Source organism: Battus philenor, unplaced genomic scaffold (genome assembly GCF_028537555.1).
Source record: "Battus philenor isolate CCGP_79_NKW_IND1 unplaced genomic scaffold, ilBatPhil1.0.hap1 SCAF_8, whole genome shotgun sequence".
NCBI lineage: Eukaryota > Metazoa > Arthropoda > Insecta > Lepidoptera > Papilionidae > Battus > Battus philenor.
Genome location: NW_027181748.1, coordinates 2750478 through 2770820, shown reverse-complemented (window position 1 = coordinate 2770820; position 20343 = coordinate 2750478). Strand labels below are relative to the sequence as shown.

Here is a 20343-nt window from a genome sequence, read left to right as displayed (position 1 = left end):
CGGTGTTTGGCACTTATCGGTATAACGTTACTCCTGAAGATGTCCCGTGGAGGGGTGAAAAACGTGTTGAGTGATTTAGCGGTGGTAGTTGTGTAATTAGCATTGTTTGCCGCATGCGCATTTATCAGCGGTCTGGCAGACGGTGCACCTTATTAGCACGACTACGTCTGCATGTGCAGAAGTAGCTATATATTGGTCCTGTTCTTACATATTCAGATATGTTCCGGTTGACCGTTGTATCTTATATATAGGGTAAAATATTTGGGGGAAGCTTATGTTCAGCAATGAACGTTCTATGACTGAAATTTTAATATTGACCACACTTCTATCTGATTGAAGTCGACGCTTTTAGCCTTGTGAGGTTGTTACAGTTTCGTCAATCACAGGGTTAGCAAATCGAAGGTGCGCGACCTAAAAAGACGATGATAACCTTATTTTTAAAAGTCTGCAATGACATGTAGAAAAATAAATGTATTCGATGAATATAATTATCGATATCTCATTAATAAATCAATCGATTATGTAGATATATATTTGATAATAACCACGTCACGTTTCAACGAACATGTGATTTGTTGGATCAAAGAAAAATTCGAAATCAACATACTTGTACAAACGTAACATTGAAGAATTATTATTAAAACAATAAATATGTTATCCTATTACAATAAATATTCGCTCGCGCAATGCCGATACAGATTATGAGGCTGATTAAGATATAATGATATCTTTCGTTTGATAACGTATAAAATTTCTGTTATTACAATTTGTTATTTAAAATAGTGGCAGTAGAAGGGCGGGTATGTAAAATTAGATTTTATAATTCGAACTAAAATATTTTTTACAATTTAATTCCAAGCATACTTTTAAAGATACTCTAATATAATCTCATGAAGGAAATAATACATCTTAGATAAGCTAGAAACTATTTAACGAACACTCAAAAAGACCACTCCGCAATTTTTTTTTCTTTCTTTGGCCCTGCATATATGGCCAGTGACAAAATATTTTTAAAAACAGGACGATTTATGATACTCCGTTGTTTAAGAGTTATAAATATTTATTTTAAAAATAATTGTATAAAATAATAATAATAGTCAAAGGTGGTGGTTGGCGGTGATGGTTCAATTGCATGAATGTCCGATATTAATCTTCGGTTATTACTTGTACATTTTAACAGGAGTATACCAGGATAGCACAAGTAAAAATGGTAGAATTATTTGGGGTTCCTCAATTATCTTTACTTCCGACATGTATCGTCGACTATTGGACATAAACCTTTCTCTTTGATTCTCAATAAGTCCAGTTGGAAGCGGTCTACATCCAGATTCTCCTCTATAACGATATCTTAAAACTTCTAGTAAATCCATGGAGGTTATAATGTGTCCAGGTTTAAGAAGTGTCTGCAGCAAACTAAGCCGGGTTTTTCCATTGTTTTCAATATAATAGTTCTTGCAATTCATTCTCAAGCTATATTATAGCCGGTTGCAGTGTTACATTTCCAATTGTGTAAAAATATAACGTTGTAAGAAAATCGTTATCTTTTTTAACAGAAATGAGTATTAATCAATCCACACTATCTCGCGTGGTTTATATTGTTTAAATCTTTGATGTTTCCAGCCACAACAGTGGTAAAAAGACTTGACTTTTGTAGACACTCTGGGACTCACTCACTCAGGTAAAAAGAAAGTGTTGTTTTTCATTTATGCTATTGCACTACCTCTCCGAATCCTTTCTTTTAATTTTGTTAGGATTTATTTTCAACAGCCCAATATGTCTTGGTCCACGGACGTCCCACCGTACTAACAATATTCATGTTCAACTGATTTATATAAACACATACATGTAAATATAGTAAATTTAAAAATTTATTAGACAAAATAAAAAAAATCTTGTAAAATGCAGAGAATTTTAGTGATAACAAAGCTTATGAATTATCAGTCCTAACAATTTTATAAATAATAATAAGAATTGCAAAAAAAAATCTTTTACAATTATGGGCTCTTCTGAGATCAGAAAGCGTTTGGTACCTTTATAGCTTTAACTTGAAGTATGTACGTACGTGTAAGTTTGAGGTGACTTCATATTGATTTTAATTTCTTTCAAATGTGGCTCTTCAGGCATTATTTTATGACATATACAATTCATCACTTAAAATAGTAACAATATGTATAATATAGGTAACTAATTACATCGACTATATTACACAAGAAAGTGGTATACAGTAACTATCATAAAGTATATATAATACTAATGAACTAACTTGAAATAAAATTAACTTTGTTGCTTTTTAGAATTATGTCGATAATAAAACTGGCATTTCTGCCTGTTCTGCTGGCTATCGTTCAGGCAAACTACCCTCTGGATATACAAGAATCGTTCTTACAAATTGAAAGAGATGAATCCGAAACAATATACCGTTTACCAGAAGATCTTGATCCGATACATTACAACGTTGAAGTAGTGCCGTATTTCGAAGCCACTGCCAACAAAGAAGCTTTTTCTTTTGATGGCCAAGTTACGCTTTATGTTAGAGTAAGTAAATTTCTACTTTTTGTTAGTTTCTTGCATATTATGTAAAAATATATCTGATTTATTTTAAAATAAGTTGATATACGTGAGACGGTTCTGAGTGATATATATAATTCGCCAATTATTTTTTTTTCGGATTGGATTTATAACTTTTTCTTTTTTCGCTACCTTGATCACCATTTCTGTACAAATACTACGTAATAGACCGGGTCTTTTCTGTGATAAATAAATGAGGTTTCATTGTATTTATTAATATAGCCACGTATTCAAATATTTCAAGCGGACAAAGAGTTTAAAAATGCTTTTGGCTCCATACATACCTTGTACGACCCTTTTATTCCATTTTAGTGAAAAAAAATATTTAATACCGATTTGCGAGAAAATAAAAAATTTGAATTTGGAATATAATTTGGTATCTATAGTCACATTAAGTACTATTGAATAGGAGCCAGTAAACAATGCCTAAAGAATTACTAAAATAAAAATTAAATAAAAAAGCGAAGTTAAGCAAAGCTGTCGAACTCTACACAAGTTGATTTGAACTTCTATGATTTCAGGCCGTAAAAGAAGGTATCAATTCGCTGATAATTCACGAGAATGTGCGCGAAATTCTGTCAGTCACACTTACTGATGAAGATAATGTACCACTTATGGTAAACCCATTAGTTCCCTTCGAACGTCTACGACAATTCCATTTCTTAAGAATCAACTTACGCGAGGGAGTCACGTTAGAGATAAATAGAGTTTATAAATTAACGATAGCCTATATAGGAAATATAAATGAGACTCCGCTATCTAGAGGAGTTTTTAGAGGAAGTTATAGAGGAAGTGATGGCAGACTTCAGTAAGTACCTTTGACATTTTTTAACTTTTATTTAGTTTACAATTTGACGAAGCTCAACAAAGTCAATAAAACATTTCGGCATCGCCATTTCAGCTGTAAGACGTCCACTGATGGATATAAAATTCCAAAAGGACTTGGAAAAGGTTTGCATACGTCATCAACCGATACTATCTACCTCAATATCTATTTTGACTCAAGATGCGATCGCAAGTTACATTGGTTTGCTGAATATGGCAACCGCCGCACAAATACAGGCGTACAACACGAGAATGTAAATATGGAGTAAAGATGAGGAAGTGGTTGCATGAAATCTAATCTTAAAAACTATACTGACACACTTTTAGGGCGGCGTTAAAATAGATACAAGAGATTTACTCTTTACTTAAATACTGTAATATGCAAATATGTAAGCATAAAAAAAATTCAAACATTTTAATGTAAAACAAAGGCATGGACAATAATGTCTGTAGAACATAGAAATGCAAATAATAATAAATGTGTATTTTATCATGAACAATATTTTTTTTTCAGCTGGTACGCCGGAACACATTTACAACCTACAAACTCTAGGCAGGCGTTTCCAAGTTTCGATGAGCCTGGATTCAAATCGACTTTTAACATAACTATTTACCGACCTGCCCATTTCACTGAAAGCTTCTCTAATATGAGAATCGCCGAAGCTGTACGGTAAGTAAACTAAAATTGCTTAAAATTTAAAGAAGTCAACACTATTTTTTCGAATCATTCGTATTTTGCGTATTTTTGTATCATAGTTTCTGTTAAGTATAGTATGATGAAAAGAGAATTTAAATGATCAAACATATGTTATTAATAAATCAGTAATATTATTAATAAATTTATATATAAGTCCTCTGAAATAGACGTCAATGTTGTAAAAAAATTATGAGTTTTAATCAAATTATTACAGTAAAATTAATTTGTCCGAGTAAAACAATATAAACATGTAAACCACAAAAGTTTTTCTTCCTATATCTTTTTATAACAAAATGTATAGTTCTGTGGTTTGACCCAGGCATAAAAGGAATTCGGATTCACTACAATCGAAAAAATTATAAAAAAACCTAATGTTCTCTTTTTAAAAAGTGTTCGATTATATCTTTTTTTTTTTACTTTATGTATATAATAAATATAAAATAAAATCAGATTTTTTTTAACCAGTACTACAAATAAAAGTGATTAAAGTTTATTTTCGTAAATTCATTTTGTTGCTGTTTCTTGGATTTTGTGTCTAGTTAAAAAATAAAATCAATTTCCTCCAACTAGCATCCTATGTTTTTCCTTTGAAAACTATTACACTAGTTTCTAAATAAATCTGTTTTATTACAGAGTTGGCGACAGAGTTAAGGAATCATTTCACACAACCCCTAGAATGTCTGCTTACCTGGTAACATTCCACATAAGTGAAGAGTTTACTGTCATTGCTGATAATAACGACACCGTAAGACCATACCGTATCCTGGCTAGACCCAACGCTCAGGGTCAAGGGGCTTACGCTTTGGAAGTGGGACCACCTCTGACACGTTGGTTCGAGGAGTACTTAGGTATCGACTACTACACCATGGCTCCAGATATGAAGAACGATCAGATTACCACCCCCGACTGGGCTTCAGGGGCGACTGAAAACTGGGGCTTAGTTTCATACAGGTAAAAGGTTTTTTTCTTCTTTTCAAATAGTCTCTCACAGGTAAGGATTTTACTTTCACTCTTCAATCATGTCTTTTTAATGATTCTCATAAAGTCTCTAAGAGCGCAGGTTTTTGCGATGAACAGACAAAGCTCTAGCATAGCATATACGAAGTTTTTCGTGTGACGAGTATAAAATATAATTACCGTAAAGTACTATTACAAATACGATTTTTTTAAAGTACGTAACTGTTGTAATTGTAAGACTGCAACCTCTTAACGAAGGTGATACGTTACTAAAACTATCTGAGAATTAATCAAACTTTTTAAATATTTTAACAGATGTTTCTGACTTAATGTTTACGGAATTTTAATTTTGTAATTTTTGATTTTAAACTATCATTATCATTTCAGCCATAGGGCGTCCACAGCTGGACATAGGCCTGCCCGTGGATTTCCAATAGTACTGTTTGAAAGCAAAGCCTTCTTCCACTTTGTCCACGTTCAACGCTGTACTTGTCAATTCGTAACTTCCGCATGATAACAAAGCAGTGCTCATTACAAATGCTTATTATATAATACTAGCTGATCCCGCAAACGTTGTTTTGCAAAAAAAATTAAAGTTTTTAATTAACAAATGTAAGATAAGGGTTGATCGTAGAGGGGTGAAAATTTAGGTTTGTATGTATTTTTGTATGCTGTATCATAATAAAATAAAAACCAAAAAAATTGTCTAAAAAATTAAAAATAAAATTTAGGGGTGGACCACCCTTATCACTTAGGGGTATGGAAAATAGATAGTAGCCGATTTTTAGACATACTGAATACGCATGTAAAATTTGGTAAAAATAGGGCAAGCCGTTTCGGAGGAGTTCAAGTTCGAACACCGTGACACGAGAATTTTATATATTAGATAAATATCGGCCCATATTATCTACAGATATGAGAAACCGGAACACAGTAGTAGAATATTATTTAATATATACCAGTCAAGTAAAAATACATGAGAAGAAGAAAATTTGCTAGAATATTCTTTATTACAAAAGTAACATAAATTGTGTTGCCAGGGAACTCCGCTTGTTGTATGAAGAAGGTGAAACAAGTGCCTTCGACAAGAAATACATTGCAACGATAACGGCCCACGAATTAGCCCACAAGTGGTTCGGTAATCTCATCACATGCAGATGGTGGGACAACGTGTGGATCAACGAAGGCTTTGCTAGCTATTTCGAGTATTTCGCAATGGACGCGGTAAGTCTATTTGCGTTATAATAAATTAAAATTAAAAATATATAAGTAAATACATTTTAACTATTTATTTAACTTCGTGGATATAAAACGAGGGTTTCTTATGGCTAAATCAATATTTTTTTTATCTTTTTGTTTTTAGTTTGTTCTATCGTAATGCATACTTTTTTCAAAGTTTTGTATCACCTCTACAGGCATGTAGTTAATAAGTTTATCAAAAATGTCAATAAGAAGTTTATAAAAAAATTAACAAAAATTTTAAAACTTCGGCATTTATATAATTATTTAGGTACACTAGCAGAACACATCAAGTAAAATAACATTCAAAGTTACAGTACAAATAAAGGTTCTATTATGTGTTTCTTTATACGTGGCACAATATTAAAAAAAAATGCTTTATGTTTTTTTATTCACTCTTTATGGACACAAAAAAATGTACAATGGCGGACTTAACACCACAGGCGTTCCCTACCTTAGGGCAGAGGGGAAATAATCGAGGCAGGTGCTTAAACTATAATAAAATAGAACATACCTACTAATGGTACAATAACAATACTTCCATATATACCTTGTATAAATATTTATATACAATACATAAATAATATACACACATAATTTAATACTTATAATTCGTGTAGATAAACATAAATAACAATATCTGTTGTGTAGATTCTGCTAATTTCTGAATTTGAACACATGTGCCCGAAGTTTCCGTTTGAAAATGTAACGGATTTTTGCCATCCTGACTTCCATAGGCAGCTTATTCCATAGAAGAATAGATTATACAACGTCATACAACAGACCACATTAAATCAAAATGAATTGATTGAATAAAGATTGAAGAGAAAAGTGAACGCACGTAAAAATCCTTACTACTGCAGACACCTAAAGAGCTCTTAATTTAAAAATATTTCCTCCGGCGCAATCTTCTTTAAGGCTGTTTGCTTAAAAATACTCAATTTAAGTTAAGAAACTGTTATGGACACGGATAATTATTAAAGTGGTTTCAAAAGATTCTTTAAGAACCGGGAAAGGTATTAGGCATTGTCATCGTTATTATTCTCAAGGTGTTTAGTTATATATGTGTGTAAATATAACTAAACATCTACATACTTATATATACATACACATAAATATATCTAGCTCAAAATATCGTCTTCGGGCAATAGTATCCATCACAGGGAGTAGAATCTTCCCTCTTTTCCTGAGAAAAAGCATGCTAGTGCTTAGCACATCTTACTTCTCAGCCTCTCTACTAAATGCGAATAGCTGATTCCCCTGAGACCATAACCCAAAGACTAAAAAGACTAAAGAAGAGAGTACTCATACCTTTATAAAATCCCAGCGTTGGTTTTGGTTCCAGCGCCAATCATAATTTGGTTCTGGATGAAACCATCCTTTACAGTTCAACTACCGTCACATTTTTCTATCAGAAACTAGTTTAACATAAAATTTACGACACTGTCTGCTCGTAGGTAATCAATATGTGAATATTATTTCATGTTTTTCTTTCAGGTCGACCCGTCAATGGAATTAGAAGCTCAATTTAACGTGTTCTATTTACAAAGTGCCTTATCAGCTGACGCGTCCGCATCGACCAGAGCACTGCAACATCCCGTTAACACTCCAGCGCAAGTGACGGGACACTTCTCTGGTATAAGCTACAGTAAAGGCGCCTCTCTGCTACTCATGCTGAAACACTATGTGACAGAGAATACGTTTAGGAAGGCGTTAAATTATTTTCTGGTTGACAGGTAAAATATTCTTTTAAATATTTTGAAAGTACCTTTATTTATTCGCTATAAATTTAATAAGAAACAATTATGATATTAGACCGGTAAGAGAAGCGTACGACAAAGTGAACAAATGATCTTGTAAAATTCGTTAGAGAACTTAGAATGCACGCCGTTTTTAACTGGTAGTCGTCCTTTCAGGAGAGACATACGATAATTGCCGTGCTTTGCAGGCGGGTTGGCGAACGTAATGTGGTACATATGGTATACAGAAGACTCTGTTGTTTATCCTCTGGAAACTTCTTTGTGAGCAGTTGCAATCATTTATAATTTAATTATCTGGTGTAAATTATAAAAGATTAATTTCTTGGAATCGAACCCGCGACCTACGACCTCCTTAGCAGAAAAAACTAAGAAGATATGTATTAATAAGTTAAGTAAGGTGGTAAGGGATAGAGTGAAAAGATTTCCTAGTCTACTAGGAAAGTCAACTAGGAAGTTAATATATTCTGTATACTCAGGTTTTATATTCAGGTAGACAGTTTTTTTTTCTTTTTCATGGTAATTACAACTACCCCATCTCAGCACGGCCTAAATGTTGAACTAGTAGAGATTGCTTTTGGCATTAAGTTCATTTTTGTACTTTACATAAGTTTATAAATAAAAAAATAACTAAACAATAGTCACTAGTTTAATAACTTAGAATTCACAGAATCCTATTTTATAATTCCAAAATCCAGGAGGATGGTCCACATTATAATAACCGACACACATAAACACTCAAACACACACTTAAAAGCCAAGGTAGACACACACAGGCTTCAAAACAAACCTGCCATTAAAACCGGGGTACCAAAGAATAATACTATTAAAATAAACATTGTACAATCCTTTAAATACAAAACACATTTCGTAATACGTGTATGTTAGTATGTACAATGTATCAAGGATTACTTTTTATCGCCAATTTAAATAATTATCACTATTGATGATCGGTTTTAAGCTCGCATTAAGCGACTTCCCGCGTCTTTATGTCGTCGGTCAACCTAGCGAGGGCCTATCCACGTCATGTCAACCAGCACGTGGTCGAGAATATTTAGGCTCCAACGCCCGTCGCTTATACGGGCGATATTCCACTCTTACTAGCACTTCAGAGGAGTAATTATTCGAGCTACATCTGTGGCATTTAAATATTGAAATTAAATTATCGTTCCCAGGGCATACGAACATGCTTTTCCATCGGATCTCTACAACAGCTTCGCTAAAGCTGTAGCCGAAGATTCAACGTTAGACAGCAGCGTTAATATATCTGAGTTCATGAGGTATTGGGTCGAAGAACAAGGGTATCCAGTACTGAATGTAAACGTCAATATGAATACTGGAATGATAGATCTTATGCAGGTATGTGAATATGAAAAATATCCAACAAAATATCAATCATCACCATTAATATCTTCGATTTAGTCGGAAAACATCCGTTGTTGGGCAAAGATCTTATTTTAACTAGTGGGGAAATCCCGCATAGGATACCGCTGTGGGGGCAACGAAAGGGTTAAGCCAATCTCCTACCGGCTAAAACCTCACGGTCTTCTTGAAAGCCTTTTGTTGAAACTAAGGGACCGCTTTCGCATACTATACCGTAGTTTCAACGGCGGTGGTCTAGTGCCTGAACTCCTTATTTTCGGTGGATCACCCTGAATCTGTCATCAAGGACATGTTGAGAGGGTTGTAGAAAGGCGTGGTATAACAACCTCCAACATCGGAGTGCGGATAGGGAGCTGAGATGTTGTTTCTCTCTCTCTCTCTCTCTGCAGTCTCTTTCTTCTATCACTTTTTCGCAGAAGGTTATACCAGCGGGACAAGGATCTACCCTAAACTACATTTCCATCTGTTCCCTATTGACTATTATGTACGATGTCTTGTACCTTAAATCTTACATATTACTTGAACCGTTTTATACGTATCGTTCTCAAATTTCTAGGAACGATTCTTCATTAGCGCATCTGCTGCGGCCACTAACCAATCATGGCCTCTTCCACTGACTTACACGAGCGGCAGTAGCCCCAACTGGAACAACCTTAAAGCCACTCACCTGATGACCGGGAGAAATTACCAGATTCAGAAAGAGGCTGGTCACGAGTGGGTCATTTTCAATGTACAACAGAAAGGTATTTAACTCAATTTATATCTTGTAGTATTTCCATTATTAAAATCACAGTCGCTTAACACGCCATGGATATCCTATGCTCGGGATTTCTATACGAGATTGAATCAGGAATGAGGATATATGAACGAAAATAACCATCATATTCCAGCAGATTAGCAAGTTAAACAGCTAATGGGGACGACACAAAGCGCATAAAACTAATGGCCGCGAGGACCTTGGTAGATGACGGAGTCACAAGTGCAGGGTTTACCCACAAAGCGGATTGATCAAGGTCGACAGAAGATGCTGTATTTATACCGCTTCCTTTTGAAAAAACTTGCCTTTTGATGATGTTGATAGTGATAATGAAGATGATGATGATAAATATTTTCATGACATATTATATTAATACCAAAGATATTAGAATAAGTAAAAATTGTAACAGCGACAATGAGGAAATAGTGAAAAAGAGAGAGAAAGGTGAAGTACTGAAAGAGGAAAGAATGATAAAACTATGAAAGAAATTAATAAAAGATAGATGAAAAGAACGGAAGGTAATATGATGTTTAGAAGAAGAAATATATAAAGTAACAAACTTTAAAAAAAAAATACTAAACTGTAAGAAAGACGTGAACGAGTGCTCCCCAATAATGGGAGACCTTAAAATTATTTTAAGAGTTTATATCTAACAATTCTACGAAAGATACGATCATAATTTATTTTACAAAAATTAATTGTTGCCTGGAAGAAATTCTCAATTCGCAATGAAATTACCGTTTCTATTTGTCTTCTGCCTATTTCTCGTTATTAATGTACAGAATTCAAAAGATTTATTATCACTTGCATTAGTCATACTTTATCATAACATAGATTAAACTAAAAATAATGCATATGTAAATAAATAATAATATTGTTTTCTAAAGAATGTCAATAACCCATTTATTTATATACAATTTTATTCATTTATCCAGGAATTTACAGAGTGAATTATGATACACATAACTGGGAGATGTTGGCCAGTGCTCTGAAAGAAAATCGGGAAACTATACACCAGCTAAATAGAGCGCAGGTAAGGTTTTAATTACCTAGGTCAATATTAATACAAACTGGGAGAAATAAAAACATTAATTTAGAACGTAACAGGTTGAAACAAACGTAAATATTTATATTAATGGTATACAATATATTCCGGAGCCATGATTTATTTTCCAAAATAAAATTAAAGTGGTTGTAACACACAAAAACCTATCACGGAGGGCCGGCAAGTCCACCCAGCGTCGATACGTTGTCGTTAACACATTTAACGCCATTTCTTTGCTTTTGCTTTGCTAAAGTGTAAAAATGGAATCTATTCTTTTGTACAAATTTGAAAAATTTCACACAACTGTATAGAATAACTGTATAATACTACCTGTCCCCCGCACGCATCGCGTGGCACGCACAACATTTGAAGTTTTTATTTTATTATAAGAACTTTTCTAAAACAAAAGTAGTCTAAGTTACTCCTTGTTACTTAAGCTACCTGCCAGTATAAGTCACATCAAAATTGGTCCAGCCAGAGATTAGCCGAAACAAACAAACTGACAATTTTTTTTTATATATATACTTAGTCAAATGTGTAGTAAAAAGGGTTATTTTAATGTTACAAACAGGCATTACAATAAAAAAAAAACAAATAAATATATTGTTTAGATTAGTTTGCGGCTCTTAAAATGTTTATGCAGCCCGCCGAGCATTTGGAAAATTGAATTTATTACGAGTATATTGACTTTCTCCCATTAACATATTGTTATAAAATTAATTAGTATGACATTGTGTATCTAACCAAAAAATAAATATTTTTGACATGTTACTTACGCAGCGACGTATTCAAACATGCAATAAGAACGCGATTGCGTAACTTTTTTTTTCAATTTACATAAGAAAGCTTTAGTTTTTTAAAATAACACATTTTTATACTACTGTTCTAATGTTACTTATAAATATTGAGTTATAGGTTATTAGTAAGTGTTTATTTATGTGCGACTATGTAAGTGTTTATTTATGCCCGCTAAAAAATAAACTGAACCCTGGTTTGAAAAGGCTGCAGCCCTGGTTTAGACTAAAAAAAAACTGTTCAATTTCTTGGTTCTTATGTATCTTTGTATGTTATCAATATAAAATTCCCAATTAAATTTCAGATAGTTGACGACGTATTCGCGCTAATGAGATCTGGAAGATTGAATTACAATCTCGGTTTCCAAATTCTGGAATTCTTAAAGGACGAGACGAACTTCTTCGTGTGGTACCCTGCGATAACTGGCTTCAACTGGTTCAGAAACAGATTCACGCATTTACCTGATGTCTTAGCTGATTATGACGTAAGTAAATGACAAAATCAAGTGTAGATACGTATCTATTTAGGTACTAAAATTGTTTTAAATTTCGTCGCAGAACAACTACGACTATGTCAAAAATATATTTGAAGTAAGCCACTAGGTAATGCTATTTGAGACGGTATTTCACGGGTTAGATTCTCAAGTCACAGTTTACTATATAGGGTGAATGTTTGAGGATTTTACATCGGCTTCAAAAGGGAGATTATAAATGTTATTTGTCAGTAGAAACCCTTATTTCAGTAAAAAGCCTGTCCTGTTTCCAATCTTTCTCTGTAGAGTGATAACTCTAAAAAATTTTACATAAATTATTTTTTTTATTCAAAAATGGCCAATATCTTATAACTTCTGGCAGCATAAAGTTTGCAGTAACAGGTATGAACTAAAAAAAAATAGTTTTTTTTCTTACTGTATTATCATGATGTAATTGACTATTTCTGAAACCGTTGATTTTTGTGAAGGAGTACCATATATTAATTGACAGCAAATGAGCTATACAATCATCTCCTTCAAGCTTTTATACCTATAGGCAAATACTCTATACAAATATGTAATCGTTGACATAGTACATCACAAGTTATAAGAAAAGGAAAAAGAAATGAAAAATTTTATTATTGGAGAGAGCTGAAAATTACACAGGCCTGATTTTTAGAATTTTCACTGTAAGGAAAAGGCTGGATTTAAGCTGCTTCGAACTCGTCCTATGATGATGATGATTATTAGGGTGATGGTGATGGAGGTGCTGATGATGAATATATGGATAGGCGACGACTACGATGCCATAGACTAAAGCTGGTCCAGTTATGTACGAACAATGCCCAATCTCACAGTAGTCATAGAACGTCATAAATGGCTTCGCTAAAGTTTGTGCAACTTTACAAAAAGTTTCACGATTTCCAGCGAAAAGCTTGTTGATTATGTTTTGTTAGCTCTGTGGACACTTATCAAGTCTTTACCTGTATTTACTTACAGGCTATCCTTCTTCAATACTTGGAAAAGGTTGTCAATGAACTTGGATACGATGTTAGAACTGGTGAATCTTTGACAACGACATTGAACAGGTTTTTCATTTTAACTTTCGCTTGCAACGTCGGTCACGAGGGATGCCTTAAGGATGCTGTTGAGAAGTTCACAGCTTTAAGAGTAAATGGAGTCAGGTATTGAAACTATTTCAATTTAATGTTACTTTATTTTTAAAATGAAAATGGTAGTTCCGGTTCTTGTTTAACATATTCAACCTCATGAATTTCACTATAAGTTTCACTACACTGTAGTAACAGATATATGTCTACATAAAGGATGCAGAAGACATTTAGATTAAGCATTGCATTATCAAACTCGCAGAATCTGTTTATGCCATAACGCAACAGTGAGCTTTCTTTAAAAAATCGTTATTTCCTTATATTATACATCAAATATGCTTGTAAAATAAATAAATAAATAAATAAATAAATAGGAAATTACTAAAAATATTATAAAACTTTTATTTATTTATTTAAAAGTTTATTGTATACAATAAAAACACTAAAGTAACAATACAAATATAACTGATACAACAGGCACTACTTATTTCTAACCAGAAATTTCTTCCAGTAGAGCTACATTTTTCCTACTTTCTTGCATTGTATCGCGTAATACTGTTGTTCTCTTTTTGAAAAAAAAAATATCGCACACTATATAGCGCCATTTGTGTCGGTATTTTACATTGTATGTTCCTTCAGCTACTGTGATATCCAGCGAGGTTCGGATTAGCATATGGTGCTGTCGCCTCGTAGTCGCCGTTCATCTACCTTTCTAATAATCAAAACATTTTCCGAGTTGTCACCGCGTACATCATCCTACCAAAGTAAAAAAAAACATCGTAATATTTGAAGAAGAAGTTATTAGACTAATGTGTGTTACTGGTGATGACTTGTGGATCCGTGATCTGACATTTTAAGGAGGTCACTCAGAGAGCAATGGAGAAGGCTTTGCAGAAGTAGAGGGATCCGCAAAAGAACCAAAGTCACTAATGTAGTTTGAACAATTGCTTGTCTTAATAGGAGAGCACAACGATCGTGCGGTTAGGGTCCAAAGTTTTCTGAATGTCAACCACGAGTATCTACCGGATATACAACATGGGTTCATAGTCAGGACCACACAAAGTCGCTGGATATGTGCAGCGTAAGACAATGCCTTGCGGTCTATCGACTGATATAATGTTGAGGATTATTAAACAAGTCATAATATCTATAGTATAGTTGACGTAACCAATTTCAAAATTTCTGGAATCAGTGGGAAATTTCTTATAAAGCCATTAGAAGGTGGGTCGGTATACTTTTATGCTCATGTATTAGATCGTTACTTTGTTAGATTAGCCCAGTGATTCCCAAAGTGGTCTATTTCGACCCCTAGGGGTCTATGACAACCTGCAAGGCGTCTACGTCAGCGAAAAAAAATTGGGGGTACAGGAAATGAAAATGGGGATCAACGATAGTGGATCTCAACACATACACTGATAGTACCTATTTACTTACATCATACTATCTTATAATATCAAAACATTTACATTATTTATTAGAGTACCTATGAAGTTAATAAATTTGTTTATTTAATGTTACGTGTATTTTACATAACAGATACAAAATTGTATTTTGAGTAGTTTTAATTTAAATTCAATTAATAAATTTAAATTAACATGTGTTTTTACTTTAAGTTTTTAATAGTAAACTTCACTACAGTTAGAAATTTAAAGGAAATCTATATCAGGTAAGTAGGGGTCTATCCAACACGGAAAAACATGGCAAGGGGTCTACGACACAAAAAAGTTTGGGGAACTCTGGATTAATCTTTCAAATTACGTCATGTGTAAATTGTCTACAGTCACGCGACCTTGTTTCCGTTGATTTTGTACGAGCGGCGGAAAATACTTTGTAGATTCCCAAACCTTAAGCTTTTAGGCACCTTTTTTAACATAAATTCTTCTTTGTTTTTTTTTTATCATTTATGTAAGCCAACAAATAGAATACCACAAAAGATTAATTTGATAAGTTACTGGGATCAAATTCATAATTAGAACAATGCTATTATATAATCACGTTTATAATTATTTACAAAGCATCTGTCTGATTCTAGATTAATTTTAATAAATACTTAAAAATTAAAATTCAATTACGATAAGTTTCTAAATTCTCGATCTAGATTTATTTAGATTTCTCATCATAGAGTACTAAAGTAATAAAAATATTATCAAGCGTGTTCTGATGTCAAAAGCGCCCACATCAAACTCAGTCAAGTTTTCTGTGATAACCTTCACAAATATTTCTAAAATACATGTATATACACAACGGTTTTTCACAATATAGATTATAGAGAAACATTAATTTTAAGCATTTGACCATGAACCATAAATTTTAAATATCACCGCCTGGAAGCGACTTGCATCCGACATCTTCTATTCTTCTCTACTCCACAACCTTCAGGCTACAGCCGCCGTCTGTTCTGTGCCCTATGTAGCCTATCCTTAAAAGTAACATAAGAACAGAAAATAATCATTCATTTACTTATTTTTAAATTTTACACATTATTGTACACTAAAAACTAATAAAAAACGTCTAAAAAGAAATGTAACAAAGAAAAAATAGATAATAAAGAAGAATTAAACAATTTCTCTACCAGAAAGCCTTTGGATGGATATGAGAGACATGAAAGAAAGAACACAAACACAACAAAAAAAAATAAATGTCATTAAATTAATTTGCGAATAAAATTTCAGTGTCAACCCTAACTTGAGAAGACACGTGTTCTGCGAAGGCCTCCGTGATGGTGGTTACGAGGACTGGCGCTTCCTGTATCAACGTCGATTGAATTCCAACAACCAGGCTGACCAGGTCGCAATGCTCAGGGCATTGGGTTGCACTACCAATGATCGGGCCATAGAAGAGTAGGTATCCACTAAATCATTCTGACCGGTTAAAATAACCATATATGTTTGTTTAACATGAGTAATTTATCTGATCTATTGTATCCTAGTGGTTGAGGACAATGATTTTCATCACAGATGATCAAAGAACGTCATTTTGGCCAGTGTTTACAAAATGTGAATAAAACCGTCATCTGTTTGGCGCTTTCACGTAAAAGGGTAAACACGTTTTCCGAAATTGGAAATAATAATTCATTTTAATAAAGAACGAATATACACGCGTGTTGTTATATATCAGTTTTCTCATTTAAAATTAAACAAGAAAACCCAAAATAAGGAAAAATACTCAAATTGAAAAAAAAAAAAACTAATTATTCTGGGATAAACCTATATTTTCTTACCCCGTATAAATTGAAGACGAAGATTTGTAATTTTTGTTGGTAAGTTCAAATAACTACATATCGACGGTATAAAAAAGAGAGTTGTTGCTTAAACCGATGGAGTGTTCAGAACTCTCTTATTAGTCGAATATAGGAAGGTTATAATAAATTATACGCAAAATATATTTTGATCAGCACAATTGTTTAAGTGATGTGGATGTCGATACCATCGTACAATTTTTTAACTACACTATTGAAAATATATCCTTCAACATTAAGAATTCTAATTGATAATATTATGAAATGTCTTACACAGATTCTTACAAATGGTTCTGAGCAGCGACGTGCGAGCACAGGACAGAGTGAACGCACTTAGCTTCTTGTACACGGGAGGCCAGAACAATGTCAAACTTGCTTTACAGTTTGTTAAGCAAAGAGTAGATGACATTAGAAAGGCGTAAGTATAACTTGTTACAAGTTTTTTACTATCACTTACACGCAATGAGAATATTTCTTAACGTCATCTTAACGCTCTGCAATGTGCACACTTCGCTGCACACATACCCGGTGCAGTAGCGTCACTTCGGCAGAACAGACTGCATCTTTCACTTGATTAAGTTATTCCAAGACAAGTCTCGTTCCCTGCGTTGCTCGCGTATTTATGACGGGTGGGGAATACAGCTCTAGTCTAAGAAGTTAATGCACTAGGCAACCGCCGTTGAAACTTCGGTAGTATATGAAAGCGTCCTAGTAGTTTTAATAAAAGGCGATGAAGACGACCGTAAGGCTTTAGCGGGTAGGAGTCCGGCATAATCCTTTCGCTGCCCCTGCAGTGGATGGGTATTCCATACAGGATACTCCACGAAAAAAGGACAGGCCTTGTTGTTTTGCATAATGTAGCTCAAGTATGTAAATATTTAAAAGTGAATAAACGCCCAAATGTGTTCGTAGAGTTCATTATATTTCATATATATTTTGTTTCGTAAAATATAAATTTACGAACCGAAAACACTTAGTTTTTAAAAACATCTCTAAGAGTAGAATTCTTATAATTCTGTAAACATTAATAGGTAATTTAAACCATAAATACATTGTGATTTATTTACGTTTTTAACTTTTTATTTCGCAGCGTTGTTTTACCAGCGTGGTTCGGAAATGTTCTCAGCAACTTAGCTAGCAATCTCGATGAAGAAGGTCTTCAAGATGTGAGTATAAACATTAGAGTTTTGATAATATAATCTATCAATGTTATATGTTAATAGGCAACACGTATGTTATTTACGAAACGGAATTAAAATAATCCAAAATCATGTTTGATAAGTTTTAATTTCGTTTCTAGTATTCATGATTGTATTTAGGACAGTATTTATTTTTTATTAAAATTAATTACGGGAGTAAATATCTATAACATTATGTCGTTCCAGTGAACTCTCTATACATAGATATTTCTGTCAATTCTTGGGTCAATTTTTAATAACGACGATATAAATGCATGCGAACATTTTCAACTAGTTAACCATTTGTTTGCATTAGAGGAAAATAATTAAGGTAGATGAAGTAAGGAAATATCACAAAGCAGATAATAAACATGTTAGATAAGCAAAAAAACCCTAATACTGTTATATACAAGTGTAGTCCAGTGGTAGAAGACTAAGATTTGCGATAGTAAATCGTGGGTTCGATTCCCGAGTTACAATCTTATATAATTCACACATTGTGCATTAATTATATAGGATTGTTTCTGCTCACAAATAAGTTCCCAGGAGCATGGACGGTAGCGTCCATAGCGTACTATAATACCACAATGTGATCTCAAACCAACCTGCCGAGCGTGGTCATTATGGTATATTCTCCTATAAGCGTCCATCGGCTGAAAAGAAGAAGGAAAGTGGATTATATTACGCTGGATGCCGGTAGCATAACACTGGTTATAGTTACGATCTTTGGGGGGGGGGGGGGGGACTATGCCTTACTTTATGAGGTTGTAAAAATATGTGTCAGAAAAAATCAAGTAAAACAATCTCATTTACAGATGGAAGCATGGCTTAGAGCGAACCAGTCATCGATTCCCGAGTTCCAGATAGGCCTCAACGCTATCGTATCAGCTCGAGCGAATATGAAGTGGGGCACAGATATGGCCGACGTGATACTGAGAGCGGCGAGAGGGTCAGCCTCTGTAGCAATGCCCGCCGCCATGTTGCTACTCGTTACGTCAATCGCAATGATGATAAGATAGGTTTTAGATAAACGAAGAATTCAGAAGATAATATTTTAGAAGTTACGAAATATAAAAACATTTATTTATTTCTAAACGGTCTTTTCATTTAAACTTTACATGCCTGTCTGAATATTCACTCTATCTATTCATTTAAAATGACGAGGCACGCATATATATTTGAAAGTTTCATGTACAATTGCACAAATTTAAATATGTTTGTCTGTTAGCCCTGGCAAGAATTATACTAGCCTTTAACTAAACCTTAAGATGTTTTAAATAATAACAAGAAAATTTCTGTCTTAATAATGTACAGAAATGTTAGGCTTGTGGTACAGGAGTGAGACTTGCAATTGTATGTCGCTGTTTCGAATCCCAGTATGCAATCTTATATAATTGACACTGTGCAATAATTATATAGGATTGCCGCAGCCTTCTGCCATAATACCATACTGAGATTGCCAACCCGCCTGCCAAGCGGGGTATTAATGGTACATCCCCATAGATATATTTGGTGAAGGTATATGTTTTGTGGTGAAAATTTATAGGCTGAAATCACGAAATAATATTATAAAATACCCAAACAATTAATGTTAAGTTATCGATTTAATGTATTATTATTAATATATTTCATACAGTGCATAAGTTTAGTAATAATTCATCATAATCGATTTAAGAGATTTTTTGTTTAGTTAAATCACTCCCACACCATTTTCGGTTTTGATTCATGTTAAATATTTGTCACATACTGTCAATGGTTTTATTTACTCTGCGGTGTGTAAGGGACAAGTAATCTTTTTTCTACTATTTTCCTTGAAATTTTTGTTTTCTTCCCATATATACCTCAAAGAATCTACGTAATAAAGAATTAACTGAATAAAGCTTTTGGTTTTATTTTTATTTATATATTTTTTGATATTATCGCTTCTCATGCTTTAAGTAAGTTAATGACATAAACAACTAGTTGTAGTTTTTAGAATAAACATACTGTTTGTTATTTTAATAAACAGTTGTAATTGAAATAACTATATGGTTTACAAAAAGAATATTAATCTTATACATATTGTGATTTTTCTCTCAAAGAAAAGAGCAAAAGAGAGATTATTATTACAAATAATAAGCAATAGGAAAATTAAGGCGAAGTGATCTGAAATGTGAAGTATATATACATACATACATATATATATATATATATATATATATATATATATATATACCAGCTAATCCCGCAATCGTTGCTTTGCAAAAACAATAAAGTTTTTAAATAACAAATAAAAAATAAGGGTTGATCGTAGAAGGGTGAAAATTTAGGGCTATATGTATTT

At 33.3% G+C, this 20343-nt stretch overlaps 1 protein-coding gene across 1 annotated transcript; it reads left to right on the top strand.

Moving 5' to 3' along the window:
- Nucleotides 1-652: 652 nt before the first annotated feature.
- LOC137931591 (membrane alanyl aminopeptidase-like) lies at nt 653-19328 on the top strand. The gene is made up of 16 exons (XM_068775034.1): nt 653-800; nt 2295-2535; nt 3090-3376; nt 3908-4063; nt 4724-5041; nt 6088-6271; nt 7784-8022; nt 9219-9402; nt 9983-10169; nt 11119-11216; nt 12328-12507; nt 13495-13679; nt 16277-16444; nt 17120-17260; nt 17933-18008; nt 18836-19328. Exons 2-16 carry the CDS (start codon nt 2299-2301, stop codon nt 19037-19039), a joined length of 2844 nt encoding a protein of 947 aa, XP_068631135.1. The 5' UTR covers nt 653-800; nt 2295-2298; the 3' UTR covers nt 19040-19328.
- Nucleotides 19329-20343: the final 1015 nt, after the last annotated feature.